The following is a 15,572-nucleotide window of genomic DNA, read 5'->3' on the forward strand; positions in this document are numbered from 1 at the left end:
GCAATATGACCTTTGGTTTTTAACAATACTGCAAAAGTACCTGAATTACAAACCAAATACATTTAAAAACTTGAGAACAAAAAAAGAAAGTAAATGATTTAACACAAGCTCACGTGCACAGTCAGCGTATGAGCAAATAAATTCCATTTCTGCGATAAAACTTCTAGTTACAATAAAAGGTCAACAGATACTCAAAACAATAAATGAAAAATGCTGAGATGAGAGAATTAACAAAAGCCAAGAAGCATTTGGAATTCTCCGGAATTTATGTACTTTTAAATTCCGTTCTTTCAATCACCTGAATGTAAAGCCATGCCGAAATGAAACCGATACGACACACGAAGATTTAAGGAAAAGTTCAATACCAAAATAGCTTAAAATAAGCAGTCAAATTTTTAAAATGAGAAAACGTAAATAAGGAAAACTTGGAAAGTATATGACACAGTGAACCCCAGTTTGTTTTCAAACACAGTAGACTCTAGTTGTTTCCAGTTTCTCAAAAGTTCATCAGCTATTCTTATATTACATTATCAGTTAAAAAGATAAAATGTTAGATGAAAATATATTCCACATTTTGCTATTTATATAAGATTTATGTAAGAAATATAAGCAGAGTTTCGCTTCAATAAATTTCATCTAACTAGTACACACTATAGAACTGAAAATAGTTCATATAATCATGTCCCAATGTCTTTCCCTGTATTAGTATATAAAGCTCAAAACTGAGAGATTAAACTGTTCTTCACTTCATGATGCATAAACTTAATGTCTGCTATATATATAAGCCAATCAATGTGTATTATCCTGGAAAAATGATATACTACTTATGTGTGGAAGGAAAGCAGATGTGTACTCATTAAGGTATAAATGTAATTTTTCTCTGCATACTAATACAAAGCACGAAAATAGATGAAGACATGAAAAAAGAACTAGTGGTAATAACTGGCACGAAAATCAGTCACCTTTTCTAACTTGTTGATACATACTCAGAAGCCTTAGATTAAAGATAAATTTTTCAAATGTTGAAAGTACCGCCATCAAAATTCTTTAGTCTACTGTTATGCATGGTGGGTTCTGGAGGCAGGACAATCGAAGGTATACTGGATTGAACCGTAACAGTCGTGAGAGCTGATGGTGCTGCACTCAGTGGCCCACTTTTCATTCGAGACATTGCCGATGAATTGATGTTCAGTGACTGTACATGAGCAACATTAGAGTAACGAGTACTACTTGATACTGTAATACCACTGGGAGTTGTGCTGATAATGCGGCGCTTAAAACCGGCATCCATTGATGGATGTGAAATACTATTCGTACGCTTCACTAAAGATCTTGCAGTAGTAGTAGGCCTCACGGTAGTACCATTTGTTCGTGAAGAAACCGCTTTGACATAATGGCTTGTTGTAGGCCTTTTAATTATATCATCCTTCATAAGTTGTCTGTAAAATGAACAGCTTATTCGTCATTACCTTTTAAGAAAAAGCAACTTTAAAAGTTTCTTATAGAAGGAAAAGGTCAATAATTTTGAAAGCATATTATTATGACACAAATATTTGGCAGTTTCTTATGCTTCAGTTGTGCTCACTTATTTTGCAACTGTAATCTGTTGAATATTTCTATCCGATATGTTCAATCTAACATGAAAGTCTCAAAATCAGTAAAAACTCTCCCACTCATTACAACTTACACTTCCCTTCCTTGGACTGTTTCACTGATGCGCTGCAAATCGCTTGCAAAACGAGAAACTGCGTCATGCAAACTATTGGTATCCGAACTTGTCCACTTCCTGAAATTTCGTTACTTAAGGCACATCCTATTTTTTTTCTGGATCCATCGCTAATGAGCTAATGAGCAATATGTCCCTCTGGATATAAAAAAATATAAACAACCAGCAATATTTAGTGGCATTTATGGTGACATAGAAATGCAAAGGTCAGCACACCAGACGGAACAGCTAATAAAAACCTTCCCAGCATTGATTCAAACTCTCTAGTATTCGCTCCATCGTTCATACTGACCTTTCCAATTTCGTTCATTTATTTGATACTGGTATCAAGAATTAAAATTACAAAATTTCCAGACATAATTACACTTTCCTAAAGTTCGAATGAAATAAAAAATTGTGGGAGATCTGGTAATGAAACCTATAGCTGAAGTCCATTCAATAATCAGAAGCAAAAAAGAACCTCTCGACTCCATTTTTCGGATTATGCAAATTTGCAATAAGTCCACCCAACTTCTGAAAAGCTTGTCCAGCAGCCAAGAAGACTTCCGAAACCTGACAATGAAAACTTTTAAAGTACCAGTTTTGCATTTAATCTAGCAAAATATATTGGACAGAAAATACATATTTAACACCTTTTTTTCATAATGAAAAATCCTGCATTAATGCTAAAATGTCCGAGCACACAACCCAAATTCAACTTGATGCTTAATCCAACAAACATCCACTCAATCAACGGTGCCTTCTATCAGTACTAGTGACAGCCAACGCAATACAAACGACAGTGTATTAAAAATTTTGTAATTTCAACTGACGTAATATATATATTAAAGTACCTTTTGAGCAGAAGCACCTGAATTGGTCGGTTGCTCTTTCAGATTCTCTGTGGCAGGCATGGACGCACTCGTCGACGGCGTTACGTCACCTGGACGGCAATTCATTTTGCTCCTCCAAAAGATTACATTCAACTTTTTTCTCATTACACAAACAACAAGCGGCTTCCTTTCTTCTACGCTCCTAGTTAGGTAACAACAAGTGGCGGTTCGCACTGGTAATATCACTGCTCACCTCCAACTGTTACCTCTAAAACAAGATGCAACCTTCTAGCACCATGTCTTCAATGTAAACAAAAAGAAGACCCTTGTCCTCTCACAAAAGTTCACGCAGCCCACGAATGAAACATCCATCCCAGAAGAGGAAATTAGTTGAATAGGTTTGAAGAGGTCGCAGGAATGCCATGGCTGTATCGATATCTGATGGAAGTTGATTTACATTAGCAAATTCTTTAGTATGATTTATTTGTAATTCACTTGTAGTGAACCGCAAGCTGTGAATACAAAAAACACAAAGTATTAAAGAACCAAAGAACCGTTGAAGAAAAAACTTCCAAAATTGTATTTCCGATCATTTCTTCAACACAATGTCAAGAAAGAGTCCAATGTTTCAATGCTACTCTTGTCGCATAACTCATTCAGGTAAATGGAGCTATTAACAGTATTTCAATTATGTATCTTTCGAGAAATCTTTCATCCGCCGCAACAATATTAGAAATGTTAGAAATCGAAATACACCAAGATATCAGCGGGATGATTCCGAAAAGATAATCATCATAGAATTTGTAGAGGAATGAAGACATCAAAGAACAGCTCCCGAGACTTATTTTTTGCTAATTGATATGCAGATATGCACATCTAATAATTTACGATTTCTTCACAAAATTTATTTTATTTTATCACTGAGTTTCAATTATTATAATACATAAGTACTCTGAAATGCGGAATTACAGTAGTTGATTAGTTATGCGAAAATTATGGAATCCAAACGAATGCAACATAATATAACATAACAAGAAATATAGTCAACCATAATTTCATTCTTTCACTTCATAAAGAAAATAATTTCTACTCTCCACCTTGTTCAGCAGTTGTAGCATTAGAAATGACCATAAAAATTAAAGCTGCAGCTATATACATCCACTAAAAACAAGTCATTCATTATTTGTACTATTAATTATTTTCTAACAATGGTATATTTAGATTATAGAAACCATAAGAACATACAAACATCTTTTAATTAGAAAAACCGATAGTTTTTTTCCACTTACATATTTCTGTATAAAGGATCGATTGTCCTGTTGAGCCCCATGTTGCCTCGCTTGCCGCTCCTTCTCCATCTTTCGAATATATGAAATTGTATCAGGCCTTAAAGAAACCATTAGTGTACACATTTCAAAAAATTGCCGTTTGGCACTATTAATTAAACATTTTATATTTCATTAACTATTCAATTATTTTCTTTTAAAGTTACTAAAAGAAATTACAGAGGCAATTCATTAATTGTGTTCACCACAACCGATCCTCTAATTTTACTCTCCTCTGCAAACGAATTTGTTTCGCAAAAGTGATAATTTGTTCCAACATAAAATAAATTCTCCGGAAAAACAGCCAAAGACTGCAAATTCTGACGATCCGGGTCCAACAGTACCCGAAAATGGTGAGCTCCGTTAGCTTGCAACATCAAACACTGAAATCTGATGGAAATAACTGTTGCGTTTTCAAAGGATCTTTGCAAAAACTTTAAAAAATAACATTTCTTGCAAGCGTACTAATAAAGAAATTAATTTACCAGTGTTTAAATTAGTTCTGAAACGTCGAAAATCTTTTTTTAACTCCAAAACTGTGCATGAAGTGGCAATATCAGGAACTTTATTCTAGCAGATTTTAATTATCAATCATTTAGCTACTGTTTGACGCACACAAATATTTTACACAAGTTGACATTGTAGAATTTCAACTAAACTGACTCACCGGTTCATTGTAACCCTGTACATTTTCTTTATCATTGTCAGCTCTAACGCGATAAATCCACCCATTCTTTGTAGCTCGCAAGAGATCACTTTGCCATTTATTTGGATTAACAGAAGATTGAAAATACGCCGTATAATTACTATCAAATGTCCTATCCACAGTTATGCTACCAAGCGGAACAAAATCGTCTGCATCTGTAAATAAAAATAAATATTAAACAAGAAATTTGAGAAATATGTAGGTGACAGTTCAAGTATTCCATCTCTGAATTCAGTTTAAAATGAAAATCAGTTTCCAAATCCAGTTTTATCTATCAGTCAAATTTCCGATAGTTTTCAAGATTTGTACGAATCCCTTCCAAGCCTTCTTGTGAAGCAAAATTTTCGCCCCCTCGAGATATGCAAAACTTATTAGGGGAAAAGAGTTGTGTAATAAAAATAATAGAATAAAACCTGAAGCCGAATATTGCAGATCGATCTTCCAATGACCAATTGCTTGAACATACTGTAGAGAACAAAACAATAAAACAAACATCCTGCAATAGAGCTCTCGATTTGAACGTTTATTATAGTACAGTTTTATAAAAATTCCTCCCAAATCTATCATTCAAATATTCCAATTTGGCAGCAAAAGTGGAAAATGACTGTATTGAACTTCACCGAAATTAAGAAAAAAAAAAATCAAGATTTTCTTATGATATCGCTCTAATTAATTCTTTCTTCCATGATTGTTCTGAAAAAGAATTAGTTCATTGAAACGAAATTCCTTTTTTTTTTTTTTTTTTTTTTTTTGTACAAAAGTAAGAAATCGAACTGAAACCACAAAATAACACAAATAATTTTCACAAGATGTTCGTGCAACCGAATCATAAGTGATTATGAGAAATTTAAGATTTTATTTGAATATATTTATCAACTTTGATATTTATATAAACTTTACATCCACAAAAATACAAACAACACGACAATGATATACAATCTGTACAATTATTGTTAAAAAAAAAGTTAATCATCCAAATGAGTTCACCAAATTCAACATAAACAAGCTGAATGAAAAATAAAATGAATGTTTTAGAATTTCTTCAGAACATGGAAGCAGTCGAAAAATTTTCACTAAAACATTGCTAAGTGAAAATTATTGCAAAACTATAGTAAACTTTAAGTTTGGAAGTCTGAAACAAAAAGTTCCCATATAGTATAATTTGTGAAAGTTCGACGTCCCTTGAACCTTGCGAGATCTTTCCGAGTAATGATTCCACGAAGCTGAAAATCATTTCGTATTAAACATATAACAAATAAGAATTCGGATTTGAAATAAAACTGCAAATGAAATCATAATGATGTACTAGAAAAAAATTTAAGTACTTTATTTTCATCGTCAACGACAGCTACATAGCGCAGTCCTAATCCACGAAACAGATGAAATATAGAAGGTAGTGAAGCACTCAAAGGTACTCGATAGGGACTTGAATGCATATAAGGAGTTAAGTCCAGCCAACAATTTTTATCTTCTTCAGACAGTTGTAACTTTGCTAAGCATTTATCATGCCTGAAAATACTCACAGTGCAGCGAAAAACGGAAGCTAGTAAAGAATATAATGGATTCTGAAATAACTTAACTTGGGTATTCGTCGGCGAAATCAGAAAGTTGAACCAATTCGCTTCCATCAACCAAAATATGGCAGTCAGGATCCTCATAAAAAACCTAAAAATAGCTTAAAAATAAAGATGAAAAAATAATTTTAAATTTTACAGTAAGCTGGAATTATGAATGATGGTTCTATTTTGCTTGTCTGTAATATGTCCTGTTTAGTTAATGTGACTGGAGAAAAAACTTTTCAGTGTCCTGGAAATAATTTGCTTTTCAAAATTAAAAGACCAAAGTGTGCAGAGACTTGTCACGAAAATGTACCAACTACCGTTAAATGATAATTGACTATCTTTGCACATCAGTAACAGAAATGAATCAATATATAACACAAATAACAAACGTTAGAAAATCTTCTAAACATCAACAAAATGAACCAGAAAAGAAAAAAAATAAGGACATCAGAAAAGTTAGCTTACCCGTTTCTTCATCAGAATAATCAGTTGCGATTTCAAGATTAACCCCTTCAGATGACCGTATTCCGGGATTTTTTCCTCAGTTGACGGAGAATTAATTTCATCAATAACCGGAAAACCGTGATGTGATGTGGCATGTAAAACTTCAATCACGCGTGAAACACGTTCTCTTGGCATCATTGTTACTACATCCCTTCTCATTATACTCCTTGAAAATCATGAAGAACTATATTACAAAACAAAAATGACATCTCCCTCATAAGTAAGCTAAGCATTTATCATACAATAATTTTCTTTTGCAGAAATATTCAGAGAAAATAATCAGAAGGTAAAGGAAGCTAATACGTATTTCATCTTAACGACAAAAGTTCTAGAAATTTTCTGTAACCCTTTTCAATCGGACAGAGAGAAGGTGATAAGGAGAAAGAGAGAGATGCACATTTTATCAAAAGATAGCTAAAATTACGATTCCTACCCAAAATGTAGCGAATATCATTAACTTTCTTGATAAACCATTAGTTTTTCTCTTCATTTGTAAAAATTTACAATCATAAACAAGATTCAGAGTGTTTGATATGTACAGAAATATTTGCTACACTACAAAATAGCTCATATTTGTGTAATATTTGTAAAGAAACTTACCCTGCCAATATATTGCGTGATAGTTCCGGTGCACACCAACCCAAAATCGGTACTTCATTTAATTCAATATGTGCATCATAAAGACCCTAAAATAAGAATCATTACATAATCATTTAATAATACTTTTACATTACATATATATTCAAAAAGATACCTCATTAAAGAAGTCGCCAACCCATTTAGTAACCATGAGAACAAGCATTATTGGCAAACCAAATGTAATATCTCTGGTTGCTTCAACGAGAATAGCAGTTAAGCTAATTGTCATCCGTACAACACCACCCAGTTGGGCTGCAGCTCCGGCAAGAGCATATTTACCAGGATGAATACCAGTCTGTTTAAAAAATATTTAGCAACAACAATTCCAAACATACAATTCAATACCATCAAAACCAAAAAATCGAAAATGGCTGATGTAACTTATCACTTACAACGTCAGGAAACATATATTCGACGATAACTCCAACAAGACGACCCCATGATGCGCCAGTTAACAAGGTGGGTATGAAAATACCGCTCGGTACTGATAGCCCATATGTCCATAACGATAAGAAGTAATACTCAACAGCGAAAATTAATAACGTACTTGCCGCATATGAATCTAAAAAAGTACACCGAAATAATTGTTATCACAAAATAATTAAAATAGGATTTCAAGATACTACTACTTTCCTTAGTAAAATAGCTCATGAAAGCTAAACAAGAAAATAAAATTGCAATTCCCTTAAAAAACATCCAATTCCGAAAATTATCAGCTCACTTGTTGGACTATGAAACAGACTTTTAACACTTTCTTCTGGACTTTGAAAGAATAAATTTGCAACAGCGCTGTATTGACCCTTGCGACACCACAACTGTAAACCAAAATTTATTTATTTATGCATGTTAGTTAAGCAGAATATTGATTTTCTCCTCAATTTTTTTTCTAAAAATTTGGACGTTGTTCCCTCGACCAAAAATTTCGCACGAAAATCTTGAAATTCCACAAATTTGATAAATATCAAATTATCATAAAAGAAATCCGTCAAGCACATTAACCTTTGTAACCTCAGTTAATTTTGGATTACGGCCAACAGGCTGGCAATCATTTACTACGAAAAGTGTAACAAATCCTGTAAACGCAGATGCTGCAGCTACTAGTAAACACTCCATCAACTTCTGGCATTTGCTTCGAATATATCTTAAATGAAAATAAATTTCAAAACATCAAAAGAAAACAATTTAAAAAGCATTACAGACTTCCTCTTCACTTCTTTTAATAATATAACACACAGTTATCATCCCATAATTTTTCGCAGCACTCGAAATTATAACTAACTTTTTCCTGAATCGTGAAAGTTTCAAATTAAGGGAATTGAATAAAGCACCAGAAAGGCCTCCAAGAACACCAATGAGAAGAAAGATCGGTATTTCCCAAATGTTGTAGCTATGATTCTCAAAAAAAAAAAGATGTATTTTTCAATATGAAGCAAGCTTTATTATATATATTAACAAAAAAAAAACTGATCAAGTGACTACTAAAAATTTTAAGTAACTATTAAATTAAAAAAAGTAGTTATCGACATAAAGTGAATATCACCTCGAAAACACCGAAATTTGCTAGCCCATTCCATGATAAAAAACCACCAACTCCATGAAATACACTGAGAATGCAATTCAAAGTAAATGATGATATCATGGCAGCAAAAAACTGAAATGAGCTAAAACTTTGCCGCACGTCGAATGGAAATAGTACAACTACCAACATGCCGGAAAATCACTGCTTGAAAATTTTCATGCATTACTAAGAAAGAGTAAAATTTAAAGTGATACCAAGAAATTACTTAAAAAAAAAAAGAGTAGAAAAAAGAAACCATGCGCCACGTTAAACTTTGATTCCAAAAGCTAGCCCCTTCTTCTAAACTGAACAAAACTCCACCAATTGGCGCACCAAAAGCCGCAGCTACTCCAGCTGCAGCACCTGCACTCACGAAGTCGCGCTTTTCGCTGAAAATTATTTCTTCAAAAAAAGTGAGTTCCTAAACTCATATATTGCTATTGAAAAATTAAACTCACCGATCATTTCTAAATTGTTCGAAAATGTGGAAATCGAGTGAGAAAGTGACGCATTTGCCTTGTGAAATACCAGCTGCGACTACCGCTCCAGAATGAATCATTGGCCCTTCCTGTATTTACTCTAGGTAGAATTTATGATTAGCAAATCATAAACAATTGTGCGATTTAAAAAGTTGATCAAGCAGCTATTCAATAACAATTCCATTAAAAAAACGACAGAAACAGATAAAAACAATATTACCTTTCCCGCACTTAAGCCACCAGCAACTGTACATGCTACACCAAATGCTTTTGCAAACAAAGTTTTCAATCGTACAACACCCGGTATTTCTACACCATTTAGAAAACATTTGACTTGTGATATACCTAAAGGCTAATCATTAACAGTCAATACCAAAATATTTACTTATGACTACAATTTTTTTTATAAATACTTTTTAAAAGCTGTTCAAAATAAACCTGAACCAGCAGCAATAGGAGATAGGAATATAACTAAACATGCGGAAATAGTGACCAGAATACAATTGTAGCAAATCCATGCAAATTCTACCGTCCATATGCAACCACCACCAACTTCCATTCGTTTCTCACAGAAATTTAACACTGAAAATAAAGAAGAATCATGACATACAATACATATTATTTGCAGTTATGAAAGATGAATTCATAAAATGCTTACAATTGCTAATGATCAAGCGGAATTTGACTACACTACTGTAATATATCGTTATATCTATAGCAGCCGCAACAATAGCAGTTAAAACTCCAATAAAGAAACACACTACCCAACGATTCACTGATTGGCGAAAAAGTTTTCGCTGCAAAGAAAGGATAAATTTTAAAAATACACAGCTTTTAATTATTAATTTCATTAGATGAACAACAATTTCCAAGTAAGTTACAACGAATTCACAAGAGATCTTATAAAACAAAGAAGAACATTGTTTAAAATAACAGCGAATATGTGATATTTCAAGCATTACTTCACGGTTAATTTAGGAAGATCTCGCAGTTCGAATCTTTCTAACATCATAAAAATTTGTGCAACCAAAGAAACAAATAGATAATTGGAGGATAAAGAAGTTTCATCGAAAAATAAGTGCATACCTGATGACCAGGTTCCATCTCCTCAGCCCGAAAAAGCTTATTTTCAACAATTTCATAATTCAAACTTTCATATCGTGAAGAAACTGCGCCTTCTTTCTCCATGTTTTTAAATGAATCATATTGGCGAGAATCTTCTAATTCACGTTGCTCCTGTTCACGACTTCTTCGCCTTATTTCTGCATTCTCATTTGCAAAAGATGCTACCCTTTCGAGACCCGTTGCAGGATCTTCATTTGGATCCAAACTAAAATTATTTACTGTATTCAAAAAAAAAAAAAAGAAAAAAAATACTTCCATTTGGATTTTATTCTCCAAATAACATGACTATTAAAAGAGTTCAACTATATCGGTAACATTTCTTTTATCGTTAATTCTATTCCATTTGTATTGAATTCTACAAGACTTTGAATATTATATTTTAAAATCATTCGAAGTATTACTTCTCATATTCGCTTAGATTCCCTTATTTCTAACACTCGATTTATGATAATATCGAGATTAAGTAATGTCACTGAAACCACAGTTTTAATCAAATGAGTATCAAGATCAAATAATATGACTGAAACTATAATTTCAATTAAGTGAAAGCTATAAGCAATCAATGATCAATTCAAAAAAGAATGCTAAACTAACGTTGTTAGTAATGGCGTTCGATCACTCATGCAGCTAAAATAAATGATACTGATAATCTCATATAGAGTACCAGATGATTTAAAAATTAATCAAGTAAATTACTCTAACACAAATCAAGTAAGTGATTAAAATATCATATCAAAATGAAATTGTAGAAAAAGTCTTCAAAAATTACAACGGGAAATTGGTAAAAGACAACAAAAAAAATTCCCAATTCTGACCTCCTAACTTTAGCACATATGAGAGTAAATCATCATGTAATAATGAAATTTCCATTTGAATGCTCAATTATATTGAATTCTACAAGATTTTGACGATTTTGATTTTAAAATCATTCCAAGCACTACTTCTCTTATTTGCTTAGCTTTTCTTATTTCTAACACTCAATTCATGACAATACCTAGGTTAAGTAATATAACTGAAACCATAATTTCAATTAAGTAATTATATTTGCCTCCAAACTGGACTAATTCCAATCCATTATTCACCAATTCTCTGTACTCCCATTTAAATTCAGATCAAATAAATCACTAACTTCAACCATATTATGAATTTCAGACAATCAAGCAAGCACATTAATGATTTCAATTTATTTTTCATTATTTTATTAATATTAGTTCGCATTAGAAACAAAATATAAAAAAAAAACCGAAAAATATAAAAAAATCTTTGCATAAACTATTGAAAAATTTTTTTCGAACAAAAAAAAAAGGAAGTCCTCGAATAAACTATGAAATAGGTCGAAATGATGATTTTCCATTTAGACAAACAGAACAAATAATAAAGCGATACTTCATATTGACAAACAATGAACATAAACACAATCGATGACAGCTCTTCTGTAGAATAAGTCAAAGTGTCAAGTGATGTGTCAAGAGGTTGCATGTTAACCAATCTTTTCATTTTAAAATTGCAGATATAATGTTAAAGTTCAACGAATATTTGTATATCAATAACAGTTAACAATATTGAAATACATTTCAACAATACAACAATTTTGACCAATTTTCATTGGTAAATGTTATGCAGTCACATTTATAAATGTTTAACCTTCTCAATATTTTTCTTTATATAAACAATGGTTATAATTCTTAGCTTATTGCAAAATGCAATTCATTTAAATCTACAGCAATGATTAGCACTTGACGAGATGAATAATGAATAAACACCTATTAAATTTCACAGTATTTAAGACTAAATAAGTAATCTTTCATTTTACTTAAACCATTTTTATTGAAAACGAAAATTAATTTAAACAAAATATGAAATTTAAGAACTACTACGCAATAATTATGGTTAATTATTACTAAACTGCACAATAATTACGTTTAATTATAATTATCATGCAGCAATTCTGTTTAAACTGATGTGAAAAGAAGTCATTAAAAACTGATTTGTACATACTGTTCTCTCTCTATCAAAAGATCTAAATTCATAGACAATGACCATCACACTTCGCAAATTAACTAATTAGAACATTCACATACTAACTTGTTCATCGTTTTAGTAATAATGCTGCTTCTGTTGATCAACAGTGAGGATAACAGAAATTCAGTTCTTTTCTGAGCAAAAAGTGTAAAAACTTCCACAGTTACTGTTTCAAATAAGTAGAGTGAGGTCATTGCTATTACGACATATGCTTTTAAGTTTCTGCAACGGTTTATATTAAAAAATATTTAGCAAATCAAAGATAAGTATTATTGAAAAGATAGTGTAAAATTAAACAGGAATTACTAGGTTATAATTCAAAATACAACAAACAAACAAAAAACTTATTAGGGAAAAAAAGAAACTTGATCAAAATGATCAAAAAGAAACCTTCATATCTTTGATCTTCTTAGAAACGAGATATTTCAATTAAATACTTCTCGAAAGCCTCTTGATGTCTTTCAATAACAAGATCTCTTAGGTTCTGATCATTGAGTATTTCCAGTAACAAACTGATGGCAGCATTGTTAGTTTGTGCATTTGCGCCGTTTTCAAACTTCTTTCGTTCATCCTGTGTTTTTGTTGAAGTTGATGTATTTGAACTAACTTGATATTTCATTTCGATTTCTTTTGAGGAGCTCGCAGTCTCGGAAGCTAAAAATCCGTTAGCTAAAGTATACTTCTACAATAAATAAATCAGAGAATTACTTGTCCATAATAAATGCTTTACTAGCTCTTACAAGAATTCAAATGATTGGAAACGTTTCTTATTATTAAATCTTTTTTAAAAGAACCAAAAGAACTTTTAAAAAACAAACAAACAAACAAACTTTTCAAAACGAAATCTGTGATTGCGAATATACCCGACTCATTAAATGTTTTATTCCACTGCCACAGATATACCTTCGGTATATTAAATAGTGTACTTCCCAGACCAAATTCAACGTGATCCGCTCTACTGTCTACTTTCCAGACTCTAATAGGTGATTCATTCTGCAAAATAACATCAGAGAATCATGAAGTTATAATCCATTTTAGCAATATCCAGAATTGCAGATTATACACTTCTCAAACATAAAAATCAACAATGATTTCCATGTGAATAATAATAACATTGATAATGATGATCAGACTGGAACGGAACAAATAATTATTCGAACAATTATTCATTATTCAAACAATTCTAGCATTTTGAATGAGATAGAAAAGAAAAAAAGTGCTTCAAAATTCCTAGCACAGCATATTCATATTCACTAATATCAAACAGTTGGCGATTTATGAACAGTTTGTATTCGATGCCAGTGAAACAACATTAAACAATATTAAATTCTTTATTAAAAACTGACCTCATTTAACACAACCCAGAATCGTGTCCCAACCACTGGTGGCCACAATATTTTATCGGTACAACCAAACGCGAACTTATGCAATTTGATAATACCAAAGGGTGGACATAGAAAAGCAGCTGTAGCACCTTCAGTTGAGCTGGGATGGCGCTCACGTAAAACTACACCAAGGAATTTCTATAAAATTCTTACTAAGCACTGTAGTTACAACTGTAATGATATCTTTAATCTGGTTAAATAAAGAAGCAAATTCAATGTATATGAAGAGTTTAAAATCATAACTTCATAATTCAATTCACAAACTCTTAAATGATAAATAAATGAAAAAGAACCTAACTTGATTACTACATGTTTCCGGAATAATGACTTGCTTTGCGACTTTTACAAGTTTATTGCCACAAGAATAAGTGTGTCCTTGAGAAAAGACTAAAATATCCTCTAAAAAGAATACCTGCAAGACATTTCAAATCTTGATAACAAATTTGAGATTAGAAAAAAAGGTCATAAATAAAAGTAAAAACCCGATCTTAAAAAAAACCTCACTAACTCACAAATTCCTCTGAATTCGATTACCTAAATACTGATTTACATTTTGGTAAATCAATTATCTAAATTTATTTATAAAAAGTTCATTAAAATCTAAAGCCAATTTTTTGTTAAAGAATTGATTTAATCCAGAAAACATTACAGCCATTGAATATTCGCTAAGCTATCATTTGATTGCCCCAATTCTGACAATTCTTTGATCGGTCTATCAGTGGTCTCATAAGATATAATTTGCATTACATCGCTTATACAATTGGTGGCGAGTATTAAAAGGCAACAGTACAACCTGCGTTAATCAAACTATACATATCAAATTAAAAATATGCTCAAAATCACCATTTTTTAAAATTTTTATCCAATTTTCGTCACATGAATTACAGCACGGCCCAAGATCAATTGATTCTGGCCCGAAGATGTATCGTAATCCACTCTCGGGACATATAATTTCTCCAACTCCATCAACGAAACGATCAAAATGTCCCAAATGAAATCCACTCTCATCATTATGACGAAATAATACTGACTGATGTGCACTTGATAACGGTTGAATCGCTGACATTTCTAGAATACCTCAAAAAACTGTATTAATTTATATTAATTTCTAGAGTACTATTTCATTCGATTGAACGAAACAATCACATTTCTGACCTTTCTTATCTGTCAATGAAACAGAAAGAGTATTTTTCTTTACCACTAGCAACCATTCCCTTTCCCTCTATGCTATCAAAAAAATCTCGTCAAAAAAAAAAAAAAAAAACTCAATCTATCACCACCTCTTCACTAATTAAGTTTTCACTCACTACTTTTAAAAGGACTTAGTGGATGTATTAAAGTAAGAGCAACTCTTATCAATATAGGTCTTAAACATACAAGAATGAAATTTCTTTTCCAATCAAAAGCAGCTAAGGTATGAATTTCAACAACAAAAAATTCCTTGAACAAAAACACGAGATGTAATCAAACAATTCACTGCTTCATTCTGCGAAAAAGAGAAAAAAAAAAACAAGAAAAAACCGCAGAACAACACGGAAAAGATAAAATCACAGTTGAATACTTAACAGCAGCGAACCAAGAATTTTTATTTTATAATTTATTTCAAAAATAAAACCCTTACCCACAAAGACAGTGACCAACAACACAACAGCTCATCATCATAAATCATAGAGGAAAACAAAAAAAGCAGATATTTTTATTACATAATTAGGTTCTCTTTGCAGAACTC

General features: G+C 31.8%; 4 protein-coding genes across 6 annotated transcripts; all 4 read right to left on the reverse strand.

The window, feature by feature from the left end:
- Positions 1-1,015: 1,015 nt before the first annotated feature.
- Positions 1,016-2,664, reverse strand: Bm8150 (CG32955-PG, putative; the record flags this gene model as incomplete). Its single annotated transcript, XM_001893305.2, has 4 exons — positions 1,016-1,439; positions 1,688-1,786; positions 2,187-2,278; positions 2,560-2,664. The coding sequence occupies 4 exons, from the start codon at positions 2,662-2,664 to the stop codon at positions 1,016-1,018; spliced, it is 720 nt and encodes a 239-aa protein (XP_001893340.2).
- A 960-nt stretch (positions 2,665-3,624) lies between these two features.
- Bm6548 (uncharacterized protein) lies at positions 3,625-5,064 on the reverse strand (the record flags this gene model as incomplete). The annotated part of the gene is made up of 5 exons (XM_001893306.1): positions 3,625-3,699; positions 3,828-3,924; positions 4,044-4,246; positions 4,531-4,724; positions 4,983-5,064. 5 exons carry the CDS (start codon positions 5,062-5,064, stop codon positions 3,625-3,627), a joined length of 651 nt encoding a protein of 216 aa, XP_001893341.1.
- A 623-nt stretch (positions 5,065-5,687) lies between these two features.
- Positions 5,688-11,059, reverse strand: Bma-clh-6 (chloride channel protein 7, putative; the record flags this gene model as incomplete). 3 transcript variants are annotated; one of them, XM_043075588.1, is made up of 18 exons in its annotated part: positions 5,688-5,792; positions 5,895-6,061; positions 6,150-6,234; positions 6,597-6,801; positions 7,236-7,321; positions 7,390-7,569; positions 7,667-7,836; positions 7,996-8,089; positions 8,274-8,415; positions 8,554-8,669; positions 8,815-8,925; positions 9,089-9,221; positions 9,291-9,400; positions 9,532-9,656; positions 9,750-9,893; positions 9,970-10,108; positions 10,398-10,641; positions 11,031-11,059. In XM_043075588.1, the coding sequence occupies 18 exons, from the start codon at positions 11,057-11,059 to the stop codon at positions 5,688-5,690; spliced, it is 2,385 nt and encodes a 794-aa protein (XP_042931522.1). The 3 variants fall into 3 exon arrangements, with proteins under 3 accessions (XP_042931522.1, XP_042931523.1, XP_042931524.1); XM_043075589.1 differs by lacking the exons at positions 6,150-6,234; positions 11,031-11,059 and having other exon boundaries at positions 5,895-6,143; positions 8,268-8,390; positions 8,532-8,669; positions 10,398-10,499; XM_043075590.1 differs by lacking the exons at positions 5,688-5,792; positions 5,895-6,061 and having other exon boundaries at positions 6,145-6,234.
- Positions 11,060-12,867: 1,808 nt separating this feature from the next.
- Positions 12,868-14,909, reverse strand: Bm8149 (chloride channel protein 7, putative; the record flags this gene model as incomplete). The annotated part of the gene is made up of 5 exons (XM_043075591.1): positions 12,868-13,112; positions 13,289-13,451; positions 13,805-13,981; positions 14,142-14,242; positions 14,687-14,909. The coding sequence occupies 5 exons, from the start codon at positions 14,907-14,909 to the stop codon at positions 12,868-12,870; spliced, it is 909 nt and encodes a 302-aa protein (XP_042931525.1).
- Positions 14,910-15,572: the final 663 nt, after the last annotated feature.

This window comes from Brugia malayi, assembly GCF_000002995.4.
Source record: "Brugia malayi strain FR3 genome assembly, contig: Bm_v4_ChrX_scaffold_001, whole genome shotgun sequence".
Classification (NCBI taxonomy): domain Eukaryota; kingdom Metazoa; phylum Nematoda; class Chromadorea; order Rhabditida; family Onchocercidae; genus Brugia; species Brugia malayi.